Source organism: Larimichthys crocea, chromosome XIX (assembly GCF_000972845.2).
Source record: "Larimichthys crocea isolate SSNF chromosome XIX, L_crocea_2.0, whole genome shotgun sequence".
Classification (NCBI taxonomy): domain Eukaryota; kingdom Metazoa; phylum Chordata; class Actinopteri; family Sciaenidae; genus Larimichthys; species Larimichthys crocea.
The window spans coordinates 12,334,789-12,357,138 of record NC_040029.1 but is presented as its reverse complement, the minus strand read 5'-3'; the positions used below and the strand labels follow the sequence as shown (position 1 = coordinate 12,357,138).

Here is a 22,350-nt window from a genome sequence, read left to right as displayed (position 1 = left end):
TCAAGTAAAAATAGTAATTCATCAAAAATATGTAGTGCAGTAAAAGTGGAAGTTGGGGAAAAAATAATACTCCAAAAAAGTAACAGATACTGCATTTAAGTACTTAAGACAGTACTTAAGAGTTTCACTTCGTTGTACTATACATCTCTGTACCTATCGTTATTCCAGCCGCCTGCCTCCAAATAAAAACAGGTACTTTTAATCCCCCCCAAAATATACTGAGTCTGAACTTGAGCGGGGGCCCCCTGGGCTGCAAGGCCCCTGTGCTACGGCATAGTCCACATAGGGCAAGAAACGGCTGGGTTTAGAAGAAAAAATCTACAGATCTGCATATCTGTGAAGAAACCAAACAGAACTGTTATCTTCTTCAATTCGAGATTCATTTTATATTTTGATTTACTATACGTATTCCTGCTCCCTTTCTCTCCCGCTGAACAGCTCGTCCTGCGTTAACACTCAGCTGGAAAGGCCGAGCAGAAATGCCCGAATTCAATGGATTGTTTTAATATAAAGAAATTACCGTTCTAATATGATTCAGGCAAACTCATTCTGATAAACATTCACAGGAAATCATTCGTCTCAATCATTACAACACACAAACTTCCTGCTGTTCACCAGCTGTCTGTTTCTGTTATTGTTATGCTGGAACGTAATATATCAGTTTAATAATATCCAAAAATATGCCGCTTAGTCATTTGCCTCGGTGCTAGAAAAGGGAACCACTGCTTCACTTCACTGGGTGAAGGCAGAAATCTCTTAAATAACACTAATAAAACATCAATATTTTATGATATCAAACAAAGTGTGCATGGAACAGATTCTGATTTTACTCGGGTTTACTCTGTGATCAGTTTTTTCCGTGCTGATGAATTATGATTTGCAGGACCCCCAATATTGACCAGCGGCGCAGGAAGGGGGGAAGCTGACCCACACACCGGCAGCTGCAGCGCTGTGCACTCCCAGCAGGGCGGCCTTTCTTACCGGACGATACCCATACGATCAGGCCAGTTCAGAGACACCAACAGACTTTTACTGAATGACAGGGTGCTTAATGTCGGCCCTGCAGGCGACGTCCACGTGTCACAGAACAGATTTTTACTCCACTTCCTGTGGAAAGCTCATTTATTTAGTAGATGAATTTTTAACCGCAATGTATTAGATGAGGTCAGTCCACAGACCACGACAGTACACACAGACTCCTATAAAATAACAGTGTTCAGGTAGCTCTAACACTTGTTTTTCTCTCAAACAGGTATATAGTCCGTACCACCAGAAATGGTGTATTTCTATTTACGCGCATCCTGCTACTGCCCCACCAGGTCACATTCCCTAAGATTGCCAAACAACAAGGCACGAGACGGCTCTTATCGGTGCCTGCAATTATCTTTAATTTCACACGTTCTGAGTGTGACTCTTTTAAATGTGCTCGCTTCACTTTGACACATTTGTTGATTTGGTTCGCGCGTAAAGTTTTCAACTGCGATCCATACAGTGACTGGTGTGTTTCCAGGAAATTATAATCTTTTAAAATCCCATGGAGGTTGTAAAAAAAGATTTCTGTCACTGTTTAATGTAACTGTGTCGTTACGGTTATATCAATATGTATTCAGAGATCAATAATCAGGCAGGAATACATCGGTGCTACAGTAAAGGTCTATTCATCTGAATATGTACGGTGCAGACTAGGGATGCAAAATTACGGGAAGTTTCAAAGTTGGAAACTTTCCATGGGAATAAAATGGGAATAAGCTGGGGAATTTATAGAGCAAGGCAAGTTTTATTTGTATAGGCACAATTTCGTACACAAGGCAATTCATAGTGCTTTACAGAGGGCAAGGAAAAACTTGGGACAAGATTAAGACAAAGCAATAGCATAAAATAAAAATAAAACATAAAAAAAGAGAAGAAAATGTAATTAAAAACACGAATTCATTTAAATCATTAAAACGCAATTTGAAAACAATTAAACATTAAACGAATCACTGGATGATGATAAAAGTTCTGTTAAAAGAGCTCAGCCATAAGCACGGAAAATAGAAAGTTTTTAACCTGGATTTAAAAGTGCTCAGAGTTGGGGCTGATTTCAGTCCTGCTGTAGTTTGTTCAGTTTGTGAGCCATACGCTGTGTAGTTCTGGTTTGAACTCTGTGCTCCACTACTATGACCTGAGTCAGTAGATCTCAGAGCCTCACTGGGTCTATAGTCTCTTAACATTCGTTTATGTATTGTGGGCCTAAACCATTCAGTGATTTGTAAACTAGTAGCAGAACTTTAAAATCTATTCTGTGGCTAACTGGGAGCCAGTGTAGAGACTTAAGAACGGGGTGAGTGTTCGTGATCTCTTTGTTCTGGTCAAACTCGAGCTGCTGCTGTTGATGCTATAACAAACTGAAGCTTGACCCTTAACAGGGAACTTCAATATAGTTGGAAAAATATATTTGACTTTTATTTTTTTGAAATGTAAATGTACTTTAATTTATACAGCCCTTTACAACAGTCCTTTCGGTGTACCAAAGTGCTTTACAGTAGATAAATATAACGAGAACAATAGGTAAAAAACAAACAAAATAAAAACAATAAAATCGAATAAGAAATGATAAATGTCATCATACTACTGGGGTGTTAAAAGCCATCCTAAATAAGTGGGTTTTTAGCCTGGATTTAAAAGGCCCAGGTCAGAAACAAGACTCATCTCGATGGGGAGCGTATTCCAGAGCCTGGGGGCGGCAACGGAAAACGCTCGGTCACCCCAGTGTTTATATTTGACCTGGGCATCCAGCGACAGTTGATCTTTAGACCTCAGAGCTCTAGCAGGATTGCGGACAGTTAAAAGCTCAGATAAATACGAAGGGTGAGGCTTAAGAGCTTTAAAAACGAATGTTAAATTTTAAAATCAATTCTATAAAAGACGGAAGCCAGTGAAGCGTTTTGCACAACTGAAGTCGACTGAGGGATGACTGGGAGACGCCGACATAAAGTGCATTACATGTATTCTAACCTAGAGCTTATAAAGCATGGATGGCTTTCTCTAGGTCGTGAGGCTTAAAACATTTTTACTTTGGCCAGGGAGAGACGCAACGGAAAGAAACTAGTCCTGACAACGTTGTTGATAGGTTTGTCAAACCTGAGGTGACTGTCAAGGTCACTCCCAGGTTCTAACGGTTGAATTCAGCTTAGAGGACAGGGTGCCAGGCCACCGTCACAGTATTCCCAAATACGATACACTCAGTTTTGTCATCATTTAAATTAAAAGTTTTTGACTAAAAACACCAGGTTTCATGCAGGTACACTGAATACCTCTTTCCTCAACCACACGCACATAGCACACTGCTTACGGCAGGCTATTGAGGCCACGCCCCTACCTGCACAGGTGATTCCTGTACCTGGACCACACTTTAGAGCCCAGAGCACCACAGAGACTGTTGAAGACACCCAAATTTACAGTTAATTCCCATTCATTCTATAATTCCCATGAAGTTTTTGAATATTTCTATAATTTCTAAAATGGAAAGTTTCCATGAATTTACTTGAAACTTCCCACCCCTTTGCACTCCTTGTGGCAGACACATGGAGCTCACTTGTGCAGCTCGCCCAGCAGGACTTAAGAAGCTGACGTTCTCGTGACATTCAGGTTCACGGCGTTGTTCTGTCTTCCTCTGTCATTTCCTGTCTTCCAGGAAAGTGGCACTTGGACTGAATTGTGAGACCAGTGACGATCACTGTCACCACCCCAGAGTCCACGGTTTTAACTATTTCTTCGTTACGCCCATGACCAACACAAGGGACTGCCAGCCTGGACACGGCACGTGTTCCAGATCCATAAACATTTACCATATAGGACACTGGGGATCATCCTGGTCACTGCATCCTTCCCCCACACCGGCTTCATCACCATCCGCAGACGGCTGATTGTGGGCCTGCTGGGCCTGCTGGTCGTGGTCACAGGTTGATAGTAGGATTCATCATGGCTATCCCGTACTTCAACTGTGTTCTCATGAGGGACCACCGAATCGTGGAGCAGCCATTCACATCCGAAAACTTGACCCAGAGGATGACCCATGAGGCAGTGGACTTCATAGAGAGGTACATGAACTGTCACATTGTTTATTCTACGTATTTATTTAATGCTGGTAATGAAGCCGTTTTTCCTGGTTGTGCAGGAACTCCGTGAGGCCTTTCCTGCGGTTTTTCTCCTTCCTACAAGTGCACACAGCCATGTTCGCTTCAGCACGTTCAGAGGAACGAGCCGCCACGGCATCTACGGGGATGCTGTCCATGAAGTGGACTGGAGTGTAGGTAGGTCAGTTGCTTGCTTGTTTAAAAGAGACGTCATTCTTTTCCTTAAACACTGGCCACTAGTCAATAAGACTCTAGATAGTTATTATCACGTGGGTCCTCTTCTCCGTACGGGTGGCTGGAATCTTAAATGGAAAAAGGCATTATGGTGCAGACCCAAACTTTTATGTTGAACAAATAGAACTTCTTTATTATGAACTTTCTCCGGTACCACATGTTATTTCTTTGTTGCTAATCAGATTAGAACCAGAATCAGAAATACTTTAAAAATCCCAGGGGAAATTATTTAATTAGATCTAAATTAGGAAAGAAGATATACTTTATTAATCCCCTCAACAGGGAAATTCTTTTTTTTACTCATTTTTTTATTTACATGCATTTTTTTTTAACCCCAAACACACATATAGTACAAGTACAAGGCCCATAGACATGCACATGTGGAGAGATGGGCAGCCAGCCAGACCGGCACCCTGAGAGCAGTTGGGTGGGTTCGGTGTCTGGCTCAAGGGCATCCCGGCAGTGCCCAGGAGGTGGACTGGCACCTCTCCAGCTACCAGTCCACCTTCCATATTTTGTTTCCATGCTGGACTTGAACCGGCCACCTCCGGTTCCCAAGCCAAGTCTCTATGGACTGAGCTACTGCTGCCAAATTATTTATTAGATACAAATATTCAAATATGTTTGCGGTCATGGCAACGACACAAAGAAAGAAGCGGTCCACAAATCAAACGCTGGAAAGTTTGACTTGTCTTAAAGTCTCCCTTTGCAGATAATTGAATCAACACAAGTGTTTGAACGATTAGTCTGACTTTTGACATCTCCTCCCTGTTTGTCCATTAAATATGACGCCAGTAGTTTTTTATCAAATGGTACCCAAATGAGAGGCACAGGGGACTATTTTTAACAGTGGATGAATCCACATGTGGTGCTCTATGGAGTATCTGGGGCAGCAGCATGGTGTGTGTGGTTGGAGTCAATATAAACTATGGTGTGTGTGTTTCATGATAATGAAGGAACATGTCACCCGGTGAACAGTGACTCATTCATGTGTTTTTTTGTGTGTTTTTTTTATAACTTATTTTTTATTGGTATTTACAACAAATACATGCAGATCTTATACAATTAATTCTCTCATACGGTATATCTTCCGTATGCATGTAGTAACATAATGAAAGCAACCGAACAAAAAAAAGGAACAATAAAGTGGGCCTATTAAGAGGGACGACCAAAATCACCTACCTTAGCATCTACAAAACTAAATGTTTACATCTTTTTTCCATTTCGCCCATTTTTTTTAACAACTCTTCCTTCAGTTTCAATTTATATGCAACATTTCCATCCCTTGTATCTTAACAATAGACAACCATTGCTCATATCTGGTGTATCTGGTTTCATCCATTCCTTGTGATGGTCTTTTTCTTGCAATAACATAGTTGTTTTTATTGGTTTTTGGAAACAATGGAGCTTTTTTTTAGTTTAGTCTTAAGTATTTTTAGTTGTCCAGTTTTTGAGATCCACATCCACAGTCAACAGTTCTATAGTGTGATGGAAGCTCATCGTTTGCGTCAGCGGACGTGTCAGTGAGCTAGCACATGAAGCTCAAAGTCTCTTGTAAGGCGAGATACCACAAGAGGAGGACAATGCATCATTTGTAACAGGGAGGAAACGAATCTTTAGGGAGGACGTGGTCTCGGTGTGGACTGCAGCAGATGGCGCGTTCACGGGTTATTTATAACCAAACCTTTTCAGAAGGACCTTTACATTTTATGTACATGCTCGCATAAAGTGGCTTTTTGTTTCTGTGTGTAAGACAGCAGCTGGACTTCACTGAGAGGCTCCTAAAGCTGGATCTGCACGAGCGTGATGCTGTGATGCACAGAAAACTTGATCCATTCGAAGCGGTACAACTTTTGGAACAGGCACATTAGAAGAAGAAGTGACATACTGAGACCTTCTTCATGTCTTTGTATCTCAACATTTAATCTGGCTTTTTTTAGATTTTGGGAAGATTAGTGGTGTTTAGCTTTTTCATTTACTTCCATGAGGGGCAGACGCGCCAAATGAAATGAAAAAGTTATTACATTTTGGACGTTTATTACAAAATGCGGCAGACTCAGCCAATCGTCCATCTCTGTGTAGTCATGATCCCTGAGAACCTGCAAGATTAGAAAGCACTTTAATTTAGACCTGAGCCAACCCTAACTATAAGCTCTATCAAAAAGGAAAGTCTTAAGTCTACTTGACCTGAACCCAGAATGGTAGTTTGTTCCACAGAAGAGGAGCCTGATAGCTGAAAGCTCTGGCTCCCAATCTACTTTTGGAAACTATAGGAACCACAAGGAACCCAGCGTCCTGAGAGTGCAGTGTTCTAGAGGGGTAGTAAGGTACTATGAGCTCTTTTAGGTATGATGGTGCCTGACCATGAAGAGCTTTGTAAGTAAGGAGAAGAATTTAAATTCTATTCTAGATTTAATAGGTAGCCAATGCAAGGAAGCGTCTGATTTTGCCGATGTTACGTAAGTGGAAGACTGCAGTCCTCGAAATTTGTTTTATGTGGACGTTAAAGGACAAATCCTGATCAAAAACAACTCCAAGATTCTTTACGGTGGAGCTGGAGGCCAGGGTGATCCCGTCTAAAGTAACTAAGTCTCTAGAAAGAGAGTTTCTGAGGTGTTTGGGTCCAATTACAAGAACTTCAGTTTCATCCAAGTTTTTAGCTTACTGATTAGATTTACAGGTGTTTTCTCCATTTGTGTTTGGGCTGTTAGTCAGCTGTGTTTGACATTAAAATAGTCAAAAATCAAAATATATCCAGGTTTTATTCCGTGTCCTGGATTCGCTTTTGTAAAGAAGTCAATATGAGGAAGCTATCATGCCTTCAGGCGGAGTTCTGTTGGTGGCAGCTGATCCATGACTGGCCTCTGAACGTCTTCACAGCTGTTTATGACAAAGAACATGAAAATTATGAATTATTAAGTCTTTTTTTTTCTAAACACAAGCCCACGTATGTGTCTTTTGTCGATTCTCTGAAATGTTTCAATGTTATGGTGAATTCTACACACTCACATGGACGATGTCATAAAATGTGTGTGTGGGTGTTTTCTTTCCCATCTCAATGAAGTTATGGAAGTGAAATACCTCCAAAAAGTCTCAACGTTGTCCAGTGCATGAGCAAACCCGGTGCCTGGAGTGTGTTTCTTCTGTAAACCGGTGAAGCAACACCAGCTGCTCCTTCATTATCAGAAGCCTTTGTTGAAATGCTTTGAAACGGGCCACTTTCTCCCTGCTCTAATTGCTTTTCAGTCTCAAGGACAGCCTCCACACGACAGGAGCCCACAATGGACTGAATATGGGAGGCTGTTTTTCCTAATGAATGTGTAATTACCCCAATTATTTGAGCTTGAGGAGGATTGTGTCAGCACAAAGGGGGCGGGCAATAATTGCTTTGTGTTTTGCGTGCCGAATGGGAGAAGAATTGTTGCTTCCTTTTCTTTTTGGCTTTTTTTTTTTTTTTTTTAATTATTAAACTAGAAGCTTCAATGCGGAGCCATTGTCCAGAGCAAGCTGCAACAATAGTTAAAATGTAATATATGATAGTTGTGTTTCACTGACTGCTGTAGAAAAGGTCAAGTCTGCACTGACAACAGCCAACGTCACATGCATGGAAATCAAACTCAGCGTGAAGTTCCTAAAAGCTGCATTAATTCATATAACAATATATGTATTGTTAAAGAGTTTTTGGAGGCTGGAGGACAGTCCAGGACAGAGCTGGCCCTGTCAACCAGTTTAGTCTATTTCTGTCCCCGTCTGTGTTTTCACCTCGCAGATGTCGCAGATGCCACCACAGTGTCAGAAAGTTTTTAAGAGCGGAGATGACTTTGACTCTTTTTGTACAGTCCAGTTTATTCTTAATACATACATCGATCATACATCAGTCACACAGACACAGAGTGGAAGGTGTTCCGATGTTTTAGTGTGTTACAGTCCACAACTTTGCTGTAGTGTTCATTCTGTATGCAGAACACAGTCCAAGACTAGCAGGTGGACATAGTCCACCTCCCATATTTTGGGTCCATGCTGGACTTGAACCGGCCACCCTCCGGTTCCCAAGCCAAGTCTCTGTGGACTGAGCTACTGCCGCCAAATTATTATTTAGATACAAATATTCAAATATGTTTGCGGTCATGGCAACGACACAAAGAAAGAAGGCTGTCCACCAATCAAACGCTGGAAAGTTTGACTTGTCTTAAAGTCTCCTCTTTGCAGATAATTGAATCAAACAAAGTGTTTGAACGATCAGTCTGACGTTTGACATCTCTCTCCTGTTTGTCCATTAAATATGACACCAGTAGTTTTTATCAAATAGTACCCAAATGAGAGGCACAGGGGGACTATTTTTAACAGTGGCTTAATCCACATGTGGTGCTCTAAGCATTCAGGAGTTGGTAGAGACCAAAGCGGAGACAAAGACGACACAGACATGATGCATAAACCGTCTGTTCTGTTTGAAATCTCAGACAACAACATCAAACTGTTGACCATAGTTGTGCATGCAGTATAGATATGCATAGATATTTAGTTTAAAAAGTTTAAAAATTGGGATTTAATTATGGATTCATTTAAACCGTCTGATCACTCACTCCATCTTGGACTAACGTTGTAAAGTCATTACCAGACCTCAGGTATGAGGATGATGAATTGTGTTCATTCATTCTGATGAGTGTTACGGCTGCCGCCGTTTCGCCCCACGCACATGTGGGTGTGTAGTGTTTTTTCCCATAGGTAAATGCAGGTGTGCGGTTGCCGGTCCCTGGTTGGCCCCAAACTGATGGAGGCGGGGGCAACATGTTGTCAGCTGTACAGGGCCAGGATTGGTGCGGCACCATTCCCACGCCGCCAATGACAGCGCCCCCGCAGCAGCATCACCGGGCATTTAAACCACAGTTGTTGTGTGTTTGTGAGCTTGCCTCGTTCGTATGTATCTAATGATACTCGTTTGGTTGTATTGTGACGTATCTGATAATACTTGTTTGTTCGTATTTTGTAACAGGAGGTTTTGTGTTTGGTTACTGGGACTGGGCAGGGTTTAGTTTTAGTATTACACCTGAAACTATTTCTGTTAGCCCCATTAGATTAAGAGTGCTGATTTTGATGTGTTTTTGTTATCTAGAGATAGAATTAGTTAGTGGGGTTTTCTTTCTCGTTTGGTTTTCTAGTAAGATAACATAGGCTCTGTTTAGAGTTCTTCTTTTGTTATATTGGTTTGTTCGTTTAACAGCACTGGCTCGCCCTTAGTTCCCTTTTGCCTCACCTCCTTTTGTTAAAACAATCTAAAAACTCTCATTTAATAAACTACTTTTGTTTAATAACCTCTTTAATAACTTCTTTCATACCCCTTAATATGGTCGTAACAGGAGAAACAACAAAATTAAGTCTTGATCACGGTGTAGAACAGTGATTCTCAACTGGACCCACCAGTTGACCAGAAGACCCGTTCTCAGTGGGTCGCGGGCCTTTGCCTGGGAAAAAAATGTTAAGAACAAAATCCTGTGCTTTTATTTTGAAGTGGATTTTTTATGCCGCGGAGTGCCGTCTATTCACAATCGCCACAGTAGGTGGCGATAAAGCCTTGTAATGTTAATAGACACCCACCAAACTGCACCATCTTTTCATTAAATAAATTTGAGAAGTTGAAAATTTTCCTCAATTTGGGTCACGGCTTGTCCTTTAGGGGTGATGGTGGGTCCCGAAGCCAGACCAGTTGAGAACCACTGGTGTAGAAAATCCTGCTCAAAGCTTTGAAATGTATGTTTGTGCTGCTGCTGCTGTGCTGATCTCAAACACAGAGGCTGGAACTTCCTTCCTGTTTTCAGTTGTGTTCCACCTCGGTTTCAGCTGCTCTCCTCTTGAACGTAACATTGATATTACTGGAGGGTGGAGGCTGAGATGTTTTTTGTTCCACAGACTTTACAGGACTGAAGTCGAAGTTCACTAAAACTATTTTAATACTGTTGAATCCTAATGAGTGTCCTCTTACTGTCCGGCTCTCAGAGACCACATGGGAGAAGCTCTGAGATGATCAAAATATTAATATGCTCATCTGAGTCTCCTTCTGTTATTAACTTGTGCTCGCAGCAATTACAGCAGGAGTCAGTGAGATAAAGCAGTTTAAAGTTCACTGTAACTGCTGACATTGGAAATGGTATTTAGAACTTATTGTCAAATATTTTTTATACAAAATGATTTATTAACATAATTATGGGAAACAGTTACTACACTGTGATTAACTTCGGCACTCAGCTTATGGTCTAATCACAGACGTGTCAGAGTAATCAGAGTATCAGAGTAATTATCTGTGGTTATTGGGTTTACAGAGCTTCTTTTGTATAGTACCACCATTATAACATAAAACATGATAACCATAATAATATCAATTATAAGGAATTATTTACTGGATGTTTTTAAATGATAATTTTATATGTTGGCTGAACTGTACAATGCATTTTTTACACAAAACAAAGTCTGCAGATTTCAATTAGAAAATAGTCACTTCACAGGCAGTATTAACAGAAACATTTCCGAACACAAACACACATGTGCCTTGTGTCTGTTCTCAGGTCAGATCATGCAGACTCTGGACAGACTCAAACTGAGCGAAAACACCCTGGTGTATCTGACTTCAGACCAGGGAGCTCACCTGGAGGAAATCAGTGCTGGAGGGGAGGTCCACAGAGGCTGGAATGGAATATATAAAGGTATGGACACACTGAAGCAATGCACAGTCACCATATTTACTGAAATTCACATGCAACTATATGCTAATATATGAATGATTTATTAAAAATAGAGTTCACTTTGTACTTCTTCTTTTGATAGACCGATAGCAGAGGAGATTGATTTCTTGAAAATAAAATAAATGGATGGTCGTTAAATCTGCCCGAGGTTGTAGTGTAGCAGTGATGTTGCAGAGCTGCAGGTTTGTGAGAGACACTGTACATCGTGGGCAAACTAGAGTTGTCACGATACTAAAATGAGTAACCACGATACTATACCAGACAAAGTATCGCGGTTCCGGGTATTATCGCGATACTGCGGCCTTTTTTATTATTATTATTTTTATAAACTGCAATGTATTTGTACGAGTTAGTTTGAAACAACGACGTTTGTTTTTTAAGCAAAATTAGTGTTGCCCCTGACGAAGACGCCACGGCAGACTCGCTGCTCGGGCCCGGTGCTTCTGCCATGGTGACTGTGTTGTCTCGTGTCTGGGCGAGACAGAACTTTAGCTTGTTGTTTGTTTTGAAGCGAGTTTCTATCGAAGCGGAGCTGTCTTCATGGAGTTCGTTCTTGCCGGCAGAAACACACGAACAGCCAATCAGCTAACAGACGGGCGGACCCAGCGTGCGGAAACAGCCTATCATATCCCTGGACGTCACCAGTAACAGGCAAACAGCCAATCATTCAGCAGCTGTGTAGTTCGGTTGCCGTTCCATGTTGGTTTGTTTACAAAGGAGTAGCATGCAGTGAGAAGCCGGGAGGAGAGCAGAGGCGGCCGCTATGTAGGAGACTGGCACCGGTAGTATAGTCATCCACAGTAGTACCGTCGTGTAAAATTTCTAGTATAGTAGCGACGGTTATGATTTGGCACCGCGGGGTACCGTGTATACCGTGGGTATCGTGAAACTCTAGGGCAAACATGATCGGAGGGTGTATGAAACATGTGACTATGTGTCACTGCCTGAGCTACTGCAGGGCTCCATTCAAACAGACCCATAACAAAGATCCTCATGTATCTCACCACTTGCTTCTCTATCGTCCTCTGTGCACAATATCTACCGTATATAAAAATGGATGAAAAAGCAACCTGAATGAAGCCTGTTTGCTCAAAGAAGCCATCTGTGACACCCACCTATATAAATTCACCCTCAGAAATTAGCTATAGAGACCAAAACAGTTTTTGTACCAGGCTGTAAACATGTTTATTTCTGCTGTGAAGTTGGACATTTGAACATGGGGACTTATGGAGACTGACTCACTTCTGGAGCCAGCCTCTAGTGGATGTTTGAGGAACTGCAGATTTATTGATTCTCAAACAATAGTAAACATCACAATCTGTCAGCTACAACAAAACAACATTACCCATCCTTAAAGTTAATTTAGAGTCTGCTTATTCTTTCATATATCTATATGGCTGGATTGAGATTTTGTGCAGACATGTTCATGTCCCCCTCAGGACAAAATCTAATAACTTCACTGGGAATCTCACAGTCTCATGTCACAGTGGTTAACACTGAAGGTCAGAACGTGTGGCTAGGTTCTGTCTGTGTGGACTGACCTGGTGCCTGTGTGGGTATTTACCAAGTGATCACAGTAACTTTAATCCCACAGTGCAGGTTAGACGAAATAAAGACTGAATGGTCTGTTAGTATCTGTATGTGAAAAGGGTTTAATTGGTACACTTCCAATTAATAAATTCAAATATAAAGCCTTCAGTGAGAGCATAGCAGGACATAAAATCTGGAAAAATATGAAAATTATTTTCAGGCAAACAACATTTGTAGAGAATAAAGTTTCCAATAATAACCCGAAAATGGATGAATGTTTAATTGAGCTTTTCTTTCAAGGACATTACTCAACAAGTGCTGATGAACTCAGCACAAATTACTGAACCCAAATCACCGTCTCGGAGCTTTGTCTCCGTTTTATCTGTAATTGGCACCAAATTGCACAGCTCCCTCTGGGAAACTTTCCAGGAATTTATTAGAAAATGAATTCCTAAACTTTCTGTGTGACGAATCCTTTATTTAAAATAAAAATGTTTATTTTGTTGATGTGTCAGTCCAGTGGTGAACTGCTTTATCCAGGCAGTCAACAAGACGTGATTCAAAGAGCAGTGAGAGTTTCACGAGTCTGCTCTTTCATGTCCACAGAACCAGCCCAGCTCTGTTTGGAGAGTAGACGTGCTGAGATGTTGTAGCTTTCATGACTCTGTGTTCTGTTCTTTCCTCTGAGCAGCAGGGAAATCTACGAACTGGGAGGGAGGGATCCGGGTCCCGGGAATTCTGCGTTGGCCGGGGAGCATCCCTAGTGGCAGACAGGTAGACGGGCCCACCAGCAACATGGACCTGTTTCCTACAGTGGTGCAGCTGAGCGGGGCTTCAGTCCCAAAGGACAGGTGGGCTGCACGTCAGTGACACAGCACTGCTTCCACGTGTCAGTCAAAACCAAGTGGAGCCTGAAATCTAGGTCACATTTTAAAAAAGAGAGGCAGAGGGAGCCTGTGTGATTCTCTGGGCTCATCCAGGATCTTAGCACAGGAAACATGTTTTGAGAGGGGGGGGTATGAAGGTAATCCAGAGGCTTTGATCAGAGCCTTCATCAGCCATTGTGATTCACAGTAATGAGCAGCCGAAACATGTTTGTGTCAGATCATTCACTGTCGACTCGTGTTGTCTGGTCTGCAGGGAGATCGATGGTCACGACCTCATGGATCTGCTTCAGGGGAGAGTTGAGAGGTCAAACCACGAGTTTCTGTTCCATTACTGCAACGCCTACTTGAATGCAGTCAGGTGGCATCCCCGAAACAGTAAGTCCAAACTAACAGCCAATCAGAAGAATCCACAACGTCCATGTGCACACATCTACCATCACTTTAGTATGTTTCAGCCAAATGACTACAAACAGGATATGTTTGTAGTCCGATCTCTGTATGAATATGAAGTTGTATCATGAGTTCTATTGTCCAAAGATCGGCACATCCGTCCAAACTGTTTACACTCTATACATCTTTTATTTTTGATACATCACACTGTCTGTACTGTTTATTCTGTGTATATATTTCTATATTTGCCATATTTAAACTGTTCATATTAGGGGTGGGCGATATATCGAATATACTCAATATATCGCGGCTTGTTCTACGTGAGATGTATGAAATGACTATATCGCGACCATCGAGTACTTGTCATGTAAATGTTTTAAGCCGTCATCATTTAATTCTCAGAGTCACTCACACCTGGTGCTGCTCACAGGACGCAGCACACTTCCCCGCCCACCCAGAAAAATCCCCTGCGTGCAGCGTACTTTTTGTATCAATTGAGGAGAGAAGTGACGTGAAGAGCCCAAGCGAGTTAAATGAAGATGGAGACGGACGACTTGGTTCCGAAGAAAAACAACTGCGGTCACGCCAGCCGTCTCTCGTTTTCACGTGGTCACGTCAGCCGCTCCAATATTTTCAAGTGCGCCCTTATTGCGACTTTATGGCAAATACTTTGAGAAAACTGGGAAAGTCAGCCGATTTTCAAAATAAGACGTGGGTGTTAAATGTATTAAAGGTTTATTTATAAAATATGAAGAATGGTTAAAATTTGATTTAAAAAAGTGTCTCATAAGCCAAGTATGATCCTGCACTGCTTTAAAGCTCATATGTACATTATGAAATGTATTAAAAATTCATAAAAAATGCTTAGCCTGTTAAAATGCTATAAAAAGAGGTGTGTCTCATACAGCAAGTGTAAATCTACTGTTCTACATTGATTCTGAGCAATTACAAATGCTGTCAAGGTAATAATGACATTATTATTTATTAGAAATAAACAATACAAAACAACAACAACAAAAATATCGAGATATATATCGTGTATCGCGATATAGCTTAAAAATATCGAGATATTGGTTACAGGCCATATCGTGCAGCCCTAGTTCATATCTTATGTCTTTAAACTTACGTATATATTTTAGATTTCATGTCTATTGCTGTTTGTAGCAGGGATATGAGGGAAACACTATCTGAATTCTCTGTATGTCCTGTACATATGGCAGCACTGACAATAACGTTGACCTGATCATAGTGAACATAAATCCACATTTTAAACTCTGAGATCAGAGCGGAATCAGGCACAAGTGGACTCAAGTTTATGTCTTTACATTGACTTTGTATGTAATCTCAGTTATCTTTTTAAATGATAGAAACAAACTTCATTGACTGTGTGCCTCTTCCAGCTGTGGTTGCTGTAGAGGTGACAGTAAGCTGAAATTCGGTTGATGGCGTATCTACATGACGAACATCGCCTCGAGAAAAGACGTTCTGACGTGATTCTGTGGTTTTTCTTTCTTTTCCTTCAGGTAGCTCAGTGTGGAAAGCCTTTTACTTCACACCAAACTTCAGCCCAGAGAACGAGACCGTCTGCATGAACACACAGGTCTGCTTCTGCACGCCGGGGTATGTGACCTACCACGATCCTCCGCTGCTTTACGATCTCTCGAGGGATCCATCGGAGACCACGCCGCTGACTCCTGACACCGAGCCGGCCTTTCACTCCATCCTCGCTGTGATGCAGGAGGCCGCTGAGACTCATCAGAGGTCGGTGAAGCCTGTGGAGAGCCAGCTGACTGCAGAGAAGTCTATGTGGAAGCCCTGGCTGCAGCCCTGCCGCTCCACGCTCTTTCAGCTCTGTCAGCTCCAGCAGGATGAGTAGGCTGTCGTAATAAGGACATCCACAAGGGAAAATATATTTTGTTTTACCTGTTTTTCAGTAACAGGTTGGACCTTCAGAAGTATAGGTATAGGTTTGTCAATGCTGGTCATCGTAGATGGGGGCCAATCATTGAGCAGTCATTCAATCATGAGAGACCAGGCAGAAAATCCAGTGGAGATGAAGGGAAAAGTGACTGTCTCATTGTCGATGACCTCCTCAAAGGGGCTTTTCCTCCCCTTCAGAAGGTCCAAACATGTCTAAGCGTCTTTATAATGTAAGCTAAAGCTATTTAATTGGTGGCCCTGTGGCCACAATGTAAATTGTCCTGGCACATTGAGTAATTATTGCTTTACATTGTTTTTCATTGATGAAAAAGAATGCTTTCCCGCTTTGTCCCGACTTAATTTATACTTGTTTGTTCTGTTCTTTCTAGCACGTCAGCCTGGTTAGTTCCACAAAATGTCTTTTTCTGCTTTAAAGGTTCAGTGTGGAAGATATTTGAAATTTCAGATCAACTCAACAGTCCCCCCGAAGTTACGGGGGCCTTCACATGCCTAAAGAGGTCTTTGTCACAGCAATGGTCACAACTGCACAAGTAGCCTGTGGAGACTAAGAAGTTCCTTTAGATACATAGACATTGTATTCTACAGGCAACAGTGAAGGCCAGGTGAGGGAGAAGAAAGAAGATACTATATTCTGACCTGGTCTGCATTATATGACCAACAAGTTATTTAATTCAAACATTCAGTTCGAGAAAAACATGAAATATTCCTAAATTACTTTAAAAAAATTGTTTGCTCCTCACACTTTGATTGGTCATTAAAGTCACATTTTTGAATGAATTCAACTGTCATGTTTTTTAGTGTTTCCTCTTTTATTTAGTGAATCTTTTGATTGTCTGTTCCAGTCTGACTAGTTCTCACCTGTCTTGTCATCTTGTCTCTGTTGGTTTTTCCTTGTTGGGTCGTCTGTGTTCTGTTCCTCCATCCTGTTGTTATTGCTCTTTGTGTTTTTTGGATTGTTAGAATTAGCTTTTGTCTGGACTTGTTTTGTAAGTTTTGTAACTTACTAAAGTTACTTTTTGTTTGTTACTTTAATGTCTACATTTGGGTCCACTTCTTGAACCAAACACAGAATGACCTGACCAGTCATGGGCCCAACAGACTGTTTTTTTCAAAGAGGATTTAAATCAGGGTCAGTGGTCCGGCAGCCTTCAATCCCCAGTCCCCTGCACCATGGTAGCCATTGATTCTGGTGCTGAACCAGTATCCATCGGCTGAACTTCAGTGGCCTTATGTTTCCCTCCATCAATTCACCATTTTACAGCCCTGCTGCTGTCCTCCAGCCTACATAATGAGATCTGCCTTCGCCGCCTGGTCCTCCATCATGTTCTTCCTGCTCCTTTGTGTTTTCTGGGCAGCTTCAAGCTTCAAACCGAGTTGCGGCATTCTTTGAGGTGAGCCCTAGTACCATCAGCTGTTGTGACTGTGTATGGTTCTTCCACCTGCTACTGAGGCTCCTGTTTGTTAAATGAATAAATAGTTAAATTGCCAATATGTCTTGTTTCTTCATCCAATCCGGCAAACAGCACCAAACAATTTTAGCAAATTTTTCATGGGAGCAACCCTCATACTCAGCTCTGCTGCTGATCCTTACAAATGTGGCAGCATTTAAAAGGGAAGCGATCAGGCTTTCCAATGGTATAAGATTTGTTTCCAAGAAACATTGTTACAACAAAGAAATAATGTACCAAACACACATTTCCTTACTTTCTGTGTGTAGGTGTAAAAGAGTTAGAAATGTACTTTATTAGTTCATATTTCCAATTTATATTTGTAAGTTTCAGTTATCATTTTATGATTATTTTGAGTATTTATGAATTTGATCTCTATGAGTTATCTTCATTTACCACTATTTTATACATTTTCCAAGTGTTAATTACCCTCCTGCCCTCTGCCCTCACAGTCCCGTTATGTTCTGATGAGGGTAAGTTGTGTGGAAAATACAGCAGTAATATTGTGTTATTTTCTTTGAAAACGTGGTAATTTATGTTGAAATATTCGGTGAATATTATTGTCTGTTGTATTATTTCTGTTACCAAGTTGTTTTGTGTTGCTTTGGACCGTTAATATAAGAGTTATGGATGTTTTTAGTTTCGCGTTTTTGGCGCGATTTGTTCGTGCAGTCTGTAACTCACCCAGCATTAATTGCTAGTTTGCACTTGCTAACATAATGTGTGCATGTTTAGGAGCAGCAGAGGTGTAGGAAGGAGGAGACAGAAGATAAACTATTGATGTCTGTGTGATGCTGCGCAGGGATGGTTTTGTCTTGCTATGAATTTGTGGTGGCTCACCCCACGCGCTGGGGCAGCCACTAGGGGGCAGGGTGTCTTGAACAAGAAAAAATAGTAAGTACCACACACCGACGAGAGAAGAGAGAGAGAGCTTAGCTAAGGAGATAGAGAGAGGAGAGAGTATGTGGAGAGAGATACGAGAGAGGGATAGATGATATAGAGAGAGAGGAGGAGTAGGTAGCTGCGAGATCGAGATAGTATGAGAGAGACTAGAGGGAGATGTAGAGAGATATATATGGGAGATGGATAGGGAAGGGGATGGTAGGGCTATAGTGTATATTAGCTGAGTGGTGGAGCTCTAGCGGTGTAGATGTAGGCATCTGTGGAGATGGAGCTGGTATGAGATTATTCTAGTAGAGAGATATGTAGATGTGAGGCTATTATAGATGTGGGTAGAGATAAATAGCGGGGTGTATGTATATAGAGGTAGGGATGGGTGTGTGGGATAGAAGAGAGCTCTATTTAGAATATGAGGATAGAGATATATATCTATATAGACTATAACACACATATATATATATATTAGTCTATGACAGATATATATATATATCTATATATATATATATATATATATATGTGTGTGTTATGTTCTGATGAGGGAGCAGAGGTGTAGGAAGGAGGAGACAGAAGATTTATAATCTATGTTGAAGAAAGCAGCATCTTGAGTCCTCTTCCTTCATGCCTGAACACACACCCATTAGATAGGCTAACATTTGCTTTCTAGCTATGTTAAGTTAATGAAATCATATTTGGACATATTTGTAGAATTTCTGTATTTGGTTAAGAAATCAGCAAGAAAGATGCAAGAAGCACATGTAATGTCTTCCAGTCTATAAAAATCTACAGTAATATATATTGTTCTTATCTTTTCAGGGACATGGACTCCTTCTCGGCCATGACTGTGTCTGCAGAGGTCATAACTGAGGCAACACAGTCTTTTGCTTCCTCCTCTGATATTCCATCTTCCACCTCCCGATGTCGCGTTACGACACATCTATAGGATCCATTTAACCGGCCATTCTAACCCTGTCAGATGCAGACAGGTCACATACACAGGTTGACCCAGCATTCATCAATCCCAGTGGTGGTAGACATTTTCATCACCACTACACAGGACATGAGTAAAAAAAAAAAAAAGCTAAGCTGGAAACAACGCCATTCACTGCTTCTGTAGCACACTGTTCTCCACAAAGACAGAAGCTGGTTAAAGAACTGGAGCTTCAACTTAGGATGTCTCTTATAGAAGCATTGTGAAAACGCTGGAGGAAGACTTTCAGTCACCTGGTTGCCATCATTGAGTTATTAGCAGAAAGAAACCCGAGTCTCAGGGAAGTGTTGACACTTTACAGAATAATGTAAACTTCTTGAAAGAGGTTAACACCTTGCCATCAGTGTATAAATGTGTGTGACTGTAGCTCTGTCCCTTGCAAAATGGTTAATAAAATTCGCACACATCCCTCTTCCTCTGACCAAGGGTGCACACGTGGTAGCTCTATTTTCACGTATGCACACATTCATACGTATTATTAGAACTCACCTGGTGTGTTTGGAGATTCGCCTGCCACAGTTACTCTGTCTGCTTCCGGCATTAAGGTGAAAAAACATTAACATTTATCGGGGTCAGATGAACAGTAAATGCTTTCCCAGTAGGAGGGGTTACAATTATTAAAGAGCTCCATATGTAGATGTAAAAGGATCATTTTTAGGTGATTTTATATTACTGAAAATATAGTTATGCATAGTATATTCTACATTCCAACAGATCGCCCTGAAAGTTACACTTCCCCTTTAAAAGAATTAAACATTGATTCATAAAACAAATAAATTGGCTAACATGTGGAAGTAGCTGTGAGAACAAAGGCTGGGACAGTCTTAAGGAGTCTGGAGTTGGAGGAGTTGGTGGTGGCTGAAGGCTGGCTGGCATCAGAGGTGAAGCATGGCCTACAATGTTGTCTATGAATCCAACGCCACATTATTCCCCTCATCAACAACAGACCTTTCTCACAGCCGCCGTTTTGACATGATATCGTAGGGTCAACGCAGCTGTTACTAATGATGCTAATTAAGGTTCTTCCCAGTGAGCCGACATGCACGACAGATTTGACCCGGACCCATTACATGTCAAGATGGCTGCTGTGAGAAAGGCCTGTTGGTTATGCAATACATCAAGAAATGTGAATATAAGATCTAAAGATGGGAGTCCAGTGCTCGCCCTAATCCATGCAGTTCATACTGATGGTGGAGTGGGTGGATTCAAAGATCTGGACCCGGCAGGTTTGTGCTGCGAGTATCACCTTGCCGGCCCCATCCACCGGGCTGCATGTTTCACCACCCTGGTCTTCAGCTGCCATAGTTTCTTTTGTACTTTTAGATATGTGTAGCAGAAGCTGCAGTGCAGCCCTGATGTAATAAAAAGTCAAGCTGATTGTTTTTTATTGTGTCTGAGGGTTAGGGGACTTTTATATTTACAGGTGCTGTGGGTCCACCATGTTGAACTGCCATGTGCCTCCTGTAGCCCAGAACAGACAAATTACACACTGGTTCTAAATTGCAATAAAATGTTTCATGTTTTTCACACGTTTTCAAGTCCACTTTAGTTTCTGCTCCTCAAACTGTGAGTACCTCTTTTGAACCCAAGTAGCTCTGGTTCTGTTTAGGAAGCCTCTTATGGACTGTCTGTATCTGAACCAGGGCCAGTCTCGCTGTCATGATGGTGCGACTTTCTGAGGTGGTGCAAGGTGTAAAAAGTTCGAGAAACACTACTCTGAATCATGATTACAGTAGCTCTGAACACATCACTGTATGAATGTAGGTGAATGGGTGTTTTCTAGAAAGACACTATTTAAGTACAGTCCATGTACCATTTACTGACTTGTGCAGCTGACCCTATAACAACGCCAATGCATATAATAGCAGCAACACTGTAATAATCAGACACTCAGCAGGTATGTTCCTGACTGACCTCAGTGCTCAGACATTGACAGTGTACACTGACCTCAAACCGGAGTTGTGTAAATCACAACCCTGCTACACTATACGAGCATCTTGCAGACATGCGGCACCATTTTTTATTCTTTAATTGTGAAAACACGTTTGGCCTTTAGCCTCTCACTCAACGCTGCTGTACATTTCAATCTGCTACTTCTAGCTGCCATTTAGAGAGGTCACTCTGTGTAACTGCCAGCACTGGAGGAAGGTCCGGCTGAACCCATTATCAGCCTGGAACAGGTGAAAGAGCACCGGCTTGTTTGTATTTCTTTAAACCAATCACAATGGACTTGTTGGCGTAGGATGCAGCCACAGCGGAGTCATTTATCAAGCAAGAATGTCAAACTTGTGCCGAATATGAAGATTTTTTTATACACTGTATTGATGGATGCTATTTAAAAACAGGCCCCTCTACGCCAGTGATTCTCAACTGGTGGTCGCGACCCACTTTTGGGTCGCGGACCCGTTCTCAGTGGGTCGCGGGCCTTTGCCTGGGAAAAAAATGATAAGAACAAAATCCTGTGCTTTTATTTTGAAGTGGATTTTTTATGCCGCGGAGTGCCGTCTATTCACAGTCGCCACAGTAGGTGGCGATAAAGCCTTGTAATGTTAATAGACACCCACCAAACTGCACCATCTTTTCATTAAATACATTTGAGAAGTTGAAAATTTTCCTCAATTTGGGTCACGGCTTGTCCTTTAGGGGTGATGGTGGGTCCCGAAGCCAGACTAGTTGAGAACCACTGCTCTACGCCATCACACCTCCTCCATGCTTCATGGTGGGAACCACACATGCAGATGCAATCTGTTCACCTCCTCTGTGTCTCACAAAGAAACAGTGGCCTGAACCAAAAATCTCAGATCAGTTCAAAGTCCAGATTTCCACTAGTCTAATGCCCATTCTTTGTGTTTGTTTGTTTGGCTAGAGCAGTTCTCTTCTTCTTGTTCGTCTTCCTCAGTTGGGGTTTTCTTTGCAGCAAATTGACCATGAAGGTCTGATTCACACAGTCTCCACTGAACAGTTGATGTAGAGATGTGTCTGAACTCTGTGAAGCATTTATGTGGGCTCTAATCTGAGCTGCTGTTAATTCGTGATTTGTGAGGCTGCTTTCTTGGGGCGGTCTTCATCAGAGCCAGTTTCATCACAGTGTTTGATGGTTTTTGCGACTGAACTTAAGACACATTCAAAGTTGTTGACCTTCATGTCTGAGAGTAATGATGGACTGTTGTTTCTTTT

The 22,350-nt window shown here is 41.7% G+C and overlaps 1 protein-coding gene across 2 annotated transcripts in view; it reads left to right on the top strand.

Annotated features, from left to right (window-relative positions):
- The window catches only part of sts (steroid sulfatase (microsomal), isozyme S), a 27,997-nt gene extending 11,383 nt beyond the window's left edge, over positions 1-16,614 (top strand). For both annotated transcript variants that reach the window (XM_027291790.1, XM_019273133.2), the window contains 4 exons: positions 10,913-11,050; positions 13,311-13,470; positions 13,760-13,881; positions 15,420-16,614. In XM_027291790.1, coding sequence (XP_027147591.1) covers positions 10,913-11,050; positions 13,311-13,470; positions 13,760-13,881; positions 15,420-15,772 — 773 coding nt within the window. In that variant the 3' untranslated portion in view covers positions 15,773-16,614. The remainder of the gene's footprint in view (positions 1-10,912; positions 11,051-13,310; positions 13,471-13,759; positions 13,882-15,419) is intronic.
- Positions 16,615-22,350: the final 5,736 nt, after the last annotated feature.